Genomic DNA, 12,128 nt, shown 5'->3' on the forward strand with positions numbered 1-12,128 from the left:
GTGAGGAGTTTAAGGTGTCAGCAATGATGGTTAGGGAAGGAGTATCCAGTTGCTTAAGAACAGCGGCAGGTATTGGATCACGGGGGGAGCCAGATTTAACGGTTCTAAGAATGGAATTGAGTGATTCCAGAGTGATGTCAGGCCAGTGTTCAAGACTGTTAGTAATACTCAAATTGGGGGGGGTATCCTCTTCAGGAATGTGAGTAGGGAGGTTGCTTTTTATACCTAAGATGATAGTTTCAACTTTCTCACAGAAGAAGGAGGCGAGGTCTTGGCATTGTTTTTTATCCAGCGGCTGGGCTGATGCAGTTGTTTTTTCACCTGCTAGGTCTTTAACTGTATTAAAAAGCGTTTTCGCCTTATTATGTGCTGAGTTTATGGTATTTGCCACAAAAGATGCACGGGCTCTTGTGCAGGCTGAGTGATATTCGTTCCTGGCTTTATGGTATGTTACTTTGTTTACGAGGGCGTAGTCTTTCCGCCATCTTCTTTCAAGAGCTTTGCATTTGGACTTTTGCATTTTAAGAGGCTCAGTAAACCAGGGGGCTGGGGGGCGGTGAGTGTTATTTTTAACTCTAGAAAGTGGGAGACAGCTATCGACGGCACTTTCCAGCCATGAGTGTGTAGCTAGAGCAATGCTTTCAATGTCAGAGGATGGGGCTGGAGAATTCTTGGCAAGAGTTCTGTTAAGGTGACCAATATCAAGCTGTTTCCAGTTTCTGAAAGCAGAGACAGGCCAGGCGTTTTTAGGTTTGGATGTGGGTAGTTTAAGGCTAAAATAGATAAGATGGTGGTCTGACCAGCAAATTGGAGAAGTGTTTGTCCACTTCAGTTCAGGAATGTTTGAAAAAATGGGATCTAGCAGATGCCCTGCCTTATGAGTGGGACCAGAGTTCAGTAGAGATAAGTTTAGAGCTGTTAGGTCGTCCAATAAGTTAGTACAGGCCAAATTTGTGGGGTCATCAAAGTGCATATTTAGGTCTCCCAGGAGAGTGAAGTTCTTTGAGGCGAGAAAAAAAGGTGTAATGAAGTTAGCCAGGTTTGCGGCCCATGTGCTGGCGTTCCCCGGAGGTCTATATATCAGGATGCCAGAGGCTGTAAAGTTATGATTAAGGGTTATTTTGAAAAAAACAGCTTCACAGTCAGGAATAAGGGCGGGTTCAAGTGTGCAGGTAAATTTCCTGTTGAAAATAATAGCAATCCCTCCGCCGGTTTGACCAACACGGTCTTTCCTGACTATGGCATAATCGGAGGGCAGAGCAGTTGATATATCAGGGCCAGAGCTGTCATGCAGCCATGTTTCAGTTAAAAAGAGGGCGCTGGGTTTGTGGTCGAGTAGAAAGTTAAATATATCTAATTTATGCTGTGGCAAAGATCTGCAGTTTACGCTGCAAAAAGAAAATTCTTGGTTATCAGACTGTACGTATTTTTTACATTTCGAGTTACTGAGTTGGAGATCAGGATGGGGCTGAAAATTGGTGAGAGAAAAATTGCAATTACCGCATGGGGGGCATCCGGTAAGCGTGGGCAGTAGTACAGCGCAATCTTTGTGGAATTTGGGGCGTAAGGACTTAAGGTGCTCTGCAGTCATACCTCTATAATGTGGATTAGATATAGCAAAAGGTCGTGGCCCGTGTCCCGTACTGTCACGGACGGGCACAGACGGGCAGGTCTTTGGCGGGTCTTCGGCGCGGTTTCGGCGCGGCCGTTGCGCGTCATCGCTGCGCGTCTTAGGTGGCATCAGGTTTAAGTAGAGGACGGACTCTTCCTCAGCTCCGCCTCTACCCACTCGGCCAATGGGTGCCTGCCTCGGCTGGGAAGCCGGAAGAAGGTGCCTCCCTGCGCCCTCCACTCAAACAAGCCTAGCGCTTGCGGTGGAACGGGGCTGCAGGAGCGAGAACGTCACAGAGGTCAGAGGGTTTTCATAACATCATAAAAACAATTTACACGGTGCTAATTTTTAAAATCAATCGGCGCAGTGTTTGTAAAAAGGTCGCGCTTCCTAAACTTTAACTCGTTTACCCCTCTATCCACGGAGATCTGTTGCTAGCAGCAAAATCCGGGTCACCAACAGACAGACCCTTGCCCGCCACTAGAATACATTTGGTCTTGAATAAAATTAGTAACCAAGCTGCCCCACTTCTAAATAATATCATGAGTTCAGGCATCTTCCCCACTTCTTGGAAGAAGGCATGTATCAGGCCAATCTTCAAGAAACCATCCTAGGACCCCCCCATGTGGTTGAAAACTATCGGCCATATCTGGTCTACCATTAGCGGCAAAAATACTGGAAATATCTTTGAATTAAGACTTAATGGGCTACCTAGAGCTTAATAACATCTTAGACCACTCTCAACACTACTTTAGACAACATCACTCCACCAAATCAGCCCGAATTATGACCACTGAGGAAATACGCAGGCAACTGGACAGTGGAGGAAAGGCCATCCTAATCCTACTAGACCTCTCGGCCGCATTCGATACCGTGAACCATCAGGTACAGATTCAAAGAATGAAGGCAATAGGAATTTAATGAGATAGCTCTCAGCCTTCTGGCCTCATTCCTCATGGATAGGGAACAAAGGGTGTGCTGGGACAAGCATCAATAAGAGAGGTTTTCCTCCCCTGTGGAGTTCCCCAGGGTCAGCTTTGTCCCCAACACTTTTTAACATTTATGTGACACGTCTGGCTAAGCTAACCAGCGGACATGGGTTCTCCTTTGGTGTCATACGCTGATGACACCCAATTTGTTATTTCCATCTCTTCAAATGGGGACACCATTGCTAGGAAATTCCATGGCTGTCTAAAACATATCATGGTTTGGATGCACCAGAACTATCTCAAGCTAAATATGGAAAAACCAGAAGTGATGGAGTTTGGGACTGGGGAACCGCTCTGGAACCACTCAGGAAATTGCCCTGTACCCGCAGGAAAAGTCAGGAATTTGGGAATCTTGTTAGACGATCAACCAAGTTTCCTAGGCCAAATTAACCAGCTTACATTAGCTTGCGTCTTCCAGTTAAAAGTCCTGCAAAAAGGTTTTCCTTTCATCCCCCCAGAACTACGGATATTGGTAGTGTCGCTTTAATTCTTTCAAAGATTGACTATTGCAATGCCCTCTTTAAGGGCATGAACAAGCGCCAACTGTCCAAACTAAAATCTTTACAAAATGCTGCAGTTGGAATGCTGTTAAACATTCCAAAGTTCCATCACATTTCTGGCAGCATAAACACCCTTCACTGGCCGCAGGTGCAACAGCAAATCGAGTGTAAAGCTTTGTGCTTGGTACATAAAGCCCAGCTTGGTGGTGGAGCAGCTGATTTACAGAAATTATATCAGCAGTACACTCCTCGGCGCAATCTTAGGTCGGCTAACAAAGGTCTAGTCCAGATACCCGGAATACGAAGAGCTTGATGGGGTGGTAGGAGCCTGACATATCGTGCGTCTAGATTATGGAATGAATTACCAGACGATATCAGACTCCAACCCTCCAGACCACGGTTCAGGAAGCTGCTGAAGACATGCTATTTATCAGGCAGAAGTAAGGTACTCCTCCTGTACTAAACCGGTGTCCTGCTACAGCGCCAAGACGCCTTGCCATTCGTGCGCTCTATAAGCATAATACTTACTTCACAGTCTAGATTAAATATTGATGTAAAGCTGGTCTCAATTGAGTTGCGATAGACAATGGCTAACCCCCCATCTCTCGTGCCTGTTCTATCTAGCCTTTCAATATTAAAGCCTCTCAGGATGGCAATCTTAATGTCAGGATCAGAGGAGCGGTCTGCCCAGGTCTAAGTAAGAAAGGTGATGTCTGGGTCATGATGGGACATAAGATCTGCAAATTCATATTTGTTTTTAACAAGAGACTGTGAGTTAAGCAGCATGCACAAGTACACATTTATGGCAGTTTGCCTGTTTGATGCCTCACTGGTAGAGGTTGTAGAGTCAGCAGGCGGCGACTGACCCACTATCTTGGCAGTAAAATTGCACTTTTGACACATGTACCTGTTTGTGATAAAGCACCAATCATGAGAGTGACAATTACTGCGTTTACTGTTATGGCATAAGTCCATTAGTTCTTTCCTAGAATAGCTGGCCGTTGGAGCAGGGGTTCTGGCGCCAGGCACCGACGGGCTTGCCTTAGCGCGCCCGCTATGCGCACCCGCTATGCGCCCGGTCCCTCCCAGTCATTTATTGGCTGGGAGTAGGTAACATGTATAATGGGACCCCCTCAAGGAGCGAATGTGGCCAAGGAACGGAGGGGAAAAAACTAAACTGAAAGGGGAAGAAGTCCCTTCATTGGCCAAATACTTCAATTGTGTGCATACATCAATACATATCAACAACTAGTGACAGAAAAAAGGGTAATACTAAACAGAAATCATTCAAAACATTGTATTTATTATTTCTCTTTTTTGTAAGTGTAAATTCATATAAAAATCGTTATAAATCAGACAATTTTATAGAAAACACATCAATTAATTATACAAATTCATGAACAACACAATAGAGTCATAAAAATCACCAACAAATCAATAAATAAACCCCATGGTATCAGACATACAACCAACTTACTCTCGTGCTACCAATCATACTACAATCAAACCTCATACATAGATGAAAAGGGAACTGGTTAACAATCAGCCAGATCACACAGCTAAATTGTTCAAGGGCTCTAGGGGAGGAATAGCGGCCCTTGTAGCAGGGAGTAGGAGCAGGACTAGAGCGCTGACCCTTTAAGATGGCGTCCGGGCTGGAAATGAGTCAGAGAAGAGTTTGTGGGAACCTCCCCCTGGCTCCCTCCACACAAACTGAGAAGTTCCGGTGATGGAACGGGTAGTCAGGGGAGCCTCAACAGGTAAGGTGTTTACTGTGCGTTTAAAGACAGTAAAAACAAAATAGCAGCGATAGGAGGCCTAATGGGGGAATTGCTAAAACAGTCTAATATATTAAAACATAATTTAGGAAAATAGGCAAGAGGTGCTCACTGGTGCTAGGAATACCAACCCTCCTTCAGCTTGATAAGCTTTGAACATTTACAGTGGATTCAGAGTTTCAAATTACAAATTCGTCCAGCATTGCACTTCTACACTTACATAATAGTTCATGCACTGATATATTTAGTGAGAGGGTGTAATTAAGTGTTCAGTTGTATCTTTAGGGGATAATGTTTGAAAGATCTCCTAAAGAAGGGGACAGGTCAGAAAGAGAGTATGACTATCTGAATGTGCAACCATACCCATACGTTTTGGGACTTGTAGGGCATTCAGCTCCTGGACTCAGAGCTCCTTCCACAGACCTGAAAACCTAAACCAATCCAGCACAAGAAAGATGGTTTAAGTTCTTTAGGATGGTGCTTGCCTGGATAGCCGCAGTTTCAGTGTACCAGCACTTTTGAGAATGGACGGAGACAGCCCCTCCTCCCCGACGACAAGCCTCCTGGAAAGTGAACTAGCCTGAAGTTATCTATCATGGTCTCCTATTCTGGTGCTGTGCCACATCTCCATTACAGGATACTTTAGAAGGCATCCGGGCTGAATAATTGATACTATATCGACAGAACGCTTTCTGATCAGATTGGTAGGGAAGCTCAGGTACCATGCCTGCTATTGTATCTGTATTAGACAAACTGTCTCTGGCTTTGCAGAATCAGGTTCAGTTTCATCAGAAGCCTTTGGTACTAAACTCTTCTTCTGCTGCAGATTGTTTATCAAGAACCACCCTGTTTTCTGTAGGCAGAATGAGTAGAGGAATGACTGAAGGCTACAACCCCTGGTGTTGAATATTGGCTTTTGGAAATAACTTACCATCAGCAGCCTAGTTAAAGTATATTTATTTTGCATCTGATGCACAATGTGTTGAAAGTGAAAGGTGCAAATTGAACATTACTACGTATGCCGGGAACCCTCTAGAGAGGTTTCTGTTATTTACTAGTTAAGAAAGCACAGCTGACAACGATACATCTACATATGACGATTTGATTTGTTTTTTATTTGTAATGTGTAAACTGAAAAATTAGGTAAAAAAAAAAAAAAAAAGAAAGCACAGATGAGATGTAGGGCAAGAAAATAGAAGAAAGCACAGATGAGATGTACGGCAAGAAAGTAGAAGAAAATGCTCTCAAAAACTGTAAATATTTAACAATCTTTATCATATATATACATATACATATATATATATATATATATATACACATATATACATATATATACATACATACATACATACATACATACATATATATATATATATATATACACACACACACAAAAGTCTTAAAACTTCAGCGGTGATCATATCCATAACAAACAAAAACTAAATTACCAAGCTATCCCAGTCACAGAGACACAAGGTAGCCAATGTTCATATATTTGTTGTTACATGTGTAATGACATGGCGTGGACTCCTTGTAGACTGATGCCATCGATGAGCCCACCGAAAGCAAGTAAAGATTGGGCCTACCTTGAACGGTTCCCCATGGATACTGGCGGGCCTTCATCATTTTATTGCCTATTTTCAATTCTTCTGTACTCCCAACGACTGCAAAGGGCAAATGAGCCTAAATGGAGGTAACAAAACACATGGCATTATCATTTAAGCACTCAGTGAAAAAACAAGGTTATGGATACGAAGCAGTTTTTTTTTTTAATTCTCATGAAAAGAGAAAGATGTATACACCTCCCAAACTTTGCTCCTTCACAAAAATTAAATTCCTACATGTTTGGCGAAAAACATCATGAAAAAGTAAACATCTGTGATTTCATTGATCTGTACACTTATTAATGAAAATACATATATTGTTGGACTGGCTGCATGGAGATCTATTCTTTAGTAATCTACAAGGAATATGCACAAACATTTTAGGAATCATTTTTTAAAAGTAGCAACGGATTCGGAATAAAAAAATACGTTATATAGAAACGTATCCAAATGTCTGCAAAACACAAGTGTGGAATCTGGAAAAATACCCACTGGACATTTTCCAGTCACTCACAAAAGTCTATAACCTTAGCGATACCTGCACTCATAAAATTATGCAGGTGAATAACCAGAAATATTTATAGGTCCTCATCGTAAAGGTACACATTGTGTTTCAATACAGAACGTCTAATGCAGACAAGTTGGCCTAACAGCTAGGGCGCTCGACCTCGGACCTGGGGGTCTGGGTTCGAGTCTCGGTAACGACGCCAAAACCTCCTGTAATTCTGGGCAAATCACTTAATCTCGCCGTGCCTAAAATGAAAGTGTGTCCTCATGTAACTGGAAAATATGTAAAGCGCTCGGATATCTGATTCGGTTCAGGTCTAGTTCGCGCTATATTAAACTCTACAAACAAAACAGTGGGACCAATTTTTATGTACAACACATTCCAAGGCAATGCTGTTAGCAGCCATCGTGTGCAGAAACATGGGCTACCTTGTAACAGGTTACCAACTGCACGATTGCCCTAGTGGTTAAGGGCTACGTCCTCGACAAATATTGAAACTGTTCATGAACTTAGCTTCCCTCGATGGGACAGCGATTCCTCTTACATAACACCAAGCTTTATGTGCACCATGCGTGTGATCAGACCTCTCATTTCCAGTTTCCTCATTTCTTTTAACTCCCCTCTTCCCAGATCTTGGTGTTTCACGGTTTTGGGCTCCCTGATCCATAGTCTGCTCTCCGCTGGAGCGTGAACAGGAAGCCCACAATTAGCAATGTTAAATAAAGCTGACATGAAGAGCCCCCGAAGCACCAAACAAGTGCAGGTCTCAATGGGTCTTCTGTTCGCCTCTTGGACATCAACGTTTCCATGGCGACGGCGATGACGCAGCGCTGTCTGTCAGCCTCAGGTCTCCTGGTTAGGGTGAAGTGAAAGCATTCGGTCCCCAGGCAAGGAGACTCCGTGCGTCGGGCACACAGCGGGTTTACTTTAGCCAAAGGATGCCTTTACAAAATAATCCACTGTCTACAGCGCTAATTATGCGAACTATGCTTCAAGTAATTGGAGAATAGATCAACGTTTTCCACCAAAGTAATCCTTTACTAAGCACCAACTGTCGGATGTACACATTCAACCATCTACCTCATACCAATTTCTTCCAATAAAGTGCCTTACAACGTGCTGTTTTCTACAAAATTGCCACATGACAAGTCTAGAAAGGTAAAAATCGGCTTATTAAAAATGTATCATTAATTAAAATAAAAAAATAAAAAAGCCTAGTACCACTTTCCTGGCTGAGAAAGTCTGGCTTGTGGGCTGATCAAGACGTTACAATGAAAAGATGCTCACACACGCCTACAAAGCCCTCCACAACACGGGACCAGAATACCTGAACATCCGCATGACCTTCCACCAGACACCTGCAGTCTGCCTGGCCTTCCACCAGACACCTGCAGTCTGCCTGGCCTTCCACCAGACACCTCAGTCTGCCTGGCCTTCGCACCATCCCCGCATCCATTGTACTTGAGCCAGAGGAAACGCCTTCTCTCACCTCGCTGCCAAGGACTGGAACGACCTCCCCATTCACCTCCGAAGAGCTTCCTCCATTGCCGAATTCAGGACCAGGCCAAAGACCTGGAAGTCCGAGTAGCCCCTCCCCACACAGCGCCTGGATACCCCTCCGGGTGATTAAAACACCTTTGCAAATACTGATTGATTAATGTCTACCCATTGCTTCCCATTGGTTGCTTTTATTGTCATTACTCTAAGGTTTGCCATGTCAATCTTGTGTAGGTCCCTCTCCAGATCACAGCCTCTTTACTGGAGTCCTTTCACTATTAGAGAACTACTTTTAGAGTACGTGTGTCCCCTAGCCGTCTCCCTTGTGTGCTTGTCTCCTCCCATGCTCCCTCTTGCTGTATCTCACTCATGTACTTCAGTCCCCCACGCTACAGGTTGATCTTACCTATGTGATTCTCCCTTCGTCCCTCTATTCTCTCCTTTGTGCACGTCGCTCTCTCTTTAGTGATCCCTCACTTGTTTGTTTCTTTTCCCTTCCTCCCACCCAGTCCTCGACGCCCCTACTCCATCCTATTTTTTAACTACCTTTTTATTTTTTTTTATTTTTTTTTAGGAGGTCCATGCATAAGCTCGCTGTTACACCACAGGCTTTATACATTAAAGAGCTTTCACGCTACTTCATTTGCATATTTTATTTATCGATCCATCTAGGATTGGTAAATTTTTTTTTTAAAAGGAACACGCGTAATGATTTAAGCAGACACCTAAAAAAATGATGCGTACAAGTCATCACATTTTTTCCCCGCAGGACAGGATAGGCATTTCTGGTGATGCTGTGCAGCATAAACAAAAAGCATTGGCACAACCAATAGTTTTCAAAGGCAAAACCTACTTGGCTTTGTCAGTGATTGTTTAACTTGACTAATATTCTCGGTTTTACTGTTGCTGCCTGCTAGCACCTATTGCCTAACATCGTGAGTAAAACATCCGCGAAGCAGATATTTTGAATGCAGGAAGGGCTTGTTTGCAAATTTCCAAGTTCTCGACTAAAAATGTGCATAATTCCAGGAAAAGTGAAAATCAACAGATAAAAAGAGCTTGATGTTGAAATCTGTAACTTTTCATGAAGAATGGTCTATGGTAGATATCGCTACATTCTCCAGGGTACTCTCGTCACATTCAAACATCGCCAACTTTGAAACTTTGTAGGCAAACATGCAGCACCCAGAGCTACCAACTAAGAAGTAATTCACAGCATTGTTTCAAAGTGTACATGTCACCGGGAATTTGCTAGTGGAAAATAAAATGAATAGAACAGAAGTAGAAATTTTGAAATGTGCATAAAAATCCAAATTTGAGGACAGGTGATTCTTACCTCCCAAAAACCAGTACCCGATAGATAGATAGATAGGTAGATAGAAAGTCTTTCAATAGAACCTCTAAAATCCGGGGAAAATCAAGTTCTCGTAATAAATGCCTTCTCATGCAACATTCTCACCCTTTCCCGGATACAACGGTTCTAAAAATGTGGGGATTGCCTCCCCCAGAAGAGAGGAATATGCCAAAAGCACTTGGACTCACAGTTTGCATTTAAATACACAAATAGTATCCGTTGTTTTAGGTCCAAGAAAACAGGACCTCAAGTAAATCTATAGTCTGTTAGTTTTTGAAAAGCAGCGACCCAGAGGAACTCAAGGAGGCATATATAACCTATATATTCAGTAAATCTTTACATTTAAGACCTAGAACACTTCAGAATTCTTTGCTGCCTACTCTCTTGCATTTCCCCCCTCCCCACAAATGGGTGGTTGGGCATCAAAAAGGAGTGAGGAAAAACAAAAACCTTTAGCTTTGACACAGCTTCCACCGAAATTTGTCAAGTAGGATGTTAAAATTTTTAGGACCAGGTGCAGTCTACATAACTGACTTTCCAGACCACATGACTGTCAATCAGACACAGACCCGCCTCCTTCACCACAGACTGCTTCCTGTAGAGTACTAGGTGTGCTCGTAACTTCCGGAAGAGTTCACAGGCTTTGTTCTACAGGAAACGAAACTGTACTTTGCCTCGCGGACACGCAGCTCAAGCCTGCTCGTCACACCACCCAGACTATTAGGACAAATGATTAGGAGCCCATGTAATCTGCAAACTACCAGGACCAGTAAACAGTTGCCTCACATAGGACTAAAACTATAGAGCCTGGTCATCTACAGAAAGACAACCTTTACATGATTGGATTTTTTTTTTTTTTACAGTTTTTGAGCTTTTCACTAAAGCGCAGCTCTGACTGGTTCAGGGTTTACACCCAGTTCTATATAGAATGTCCTCAGTGAGCCCGCCACTGTAGTCAGTCTGGACACCACAGGGCCCTGCACACTACTCTTAGGACAGTGGCTCATCTCCTCTTGATTTGTCTGCCAGATTTCTATGCTCCCGCCAGGTCGGTCCAAAGTCTGATATCCTGCATGACAGCATCTGATATCCTGCGTGAATTATTACCTGATGAGATGTGAAAAGACAGGTAAAAAAACCTGAATGAGGGACCGCTCGCGAGACAAGCCTTCCCTAAAGCCCAACTGGCTGGGGGACTAAAGACTCGAGAACTAACATTTGGGTCATGGAGCTACTGTTACCAGCTCATGACTGTGCACCACTGCAGACCCATCGTGTACCTATAAATTGGGCCAGTTGCCCATTTCACAATTCCAGAAGAACCAGGAGCTCCCGACCTCACACCCAGAGTGATTTTTGGCTAGATTGACTCAAGGACAGCATCCTGGTTCGAGAATCATCTGGACCGCACTTCGAGTCCATTAAGCTATCAAAATATTGCTATTTTATGTTGTGCTGTATCACATTACTCAGCCCAATTCCCAGTGCGAAGTGGTGAAGCAATTGGATCAAGCAGTTTGCCCTGTGAGAGTTCCACATATTTGGAAATTTCAACCGTCACTCGTAGATTACAAAATATGGGCTAGTAAAAATCGATACCCTTGGAGGCTGGTCCACTCCTACAGAGATATAAGCCGCACGTGCAACTGAACATGGTATCTAGTGGGCTAAGCTTTTAGCGTTGAAAAACTATGTAAAACATTATCTGATATTGTTTTCGGAGGGGTGGTCATGGACACCACCACTAATCACTACAGGGAACAGAAGGGCAAGGTGGGCAGTAAATATACTGACTGGGAGTCCTTATAGGTGCATGCTTGAAGTATCCATGGGGGTTACGGCGTCCCACCAAGACGTAGCCACCAAAGAGGAGTAGATGTGGACAATGGAATAGGCAATCAGACAGCAGTGACTGACCAACCTGCCTGAATGGAGACTGAAGTACGAGAAAGCTCTACAGATTGCAGTGTCTGGTGAACATACATCTGGCAGGGGACAGATCAGACACCTCTTGACAATGCGACCCAGAGCTTTACCGTGATGACCCAAAGGGGGGAGGACAGAGTACTACACCACACACAGGCAGATCTCAATAGTATAATCACGGATTACCATACTACCTTGTAAGCAACACCATCAGACCTACACAGAATATTTACTAGACTTTGTATGTGCTTCCAGTCTCCCCACATAGACTGATGAAGAGAAGAAATAGAGGCACCCGTTACTGTGCAGAAGTCTGACGCACATTAACACGGATAGCAGTCAATAAAAACTTTTGAGTTT

At 43.6% G+C, this 12,128-nt stretch overlaps 1 protein-coding gene across 5 annotated transcripts in view; it reads right to left on the reverse strand.

The window, feature by feature from the left end:
- The window catches only part of SEPTIN6 (septin 6), a 178,019-nt gene that overhangs the window by 53,910 nt on the left and 111,981 nt on the right, over window positions 1-12,128 (reverse strand). For all 5 annotated transcript variants that reach the window (XM_078688702.1, XM_078688700.1, XM_078688701.1 and 2 more), the window contains exon 6: window positions 6,466-6,562. In XM_078688702.1, the coding sequence (XP_078544828.1) occupies window positions 6,466-6,562 (97 nt within the window). The remainder of the gene's footprint in view (window positions 1-6,465; window positions 6,563-12,128) is intronic.

This window comes from Lissotriton helveticus, chromosome 4_1 (assembly GCF_964261635.1).
Source record: "Lissotriton helveticus chromosome 4_1, aLisHel1.1, whole genome shotgun sequence".
In the NCBI taxonomy this organism is placed as follows: Eukaryota; Metazoa; Chordata; class Amphibia; order Caudata; family Salamandridae; genus Lissotriton; species Lissotriton helveticus.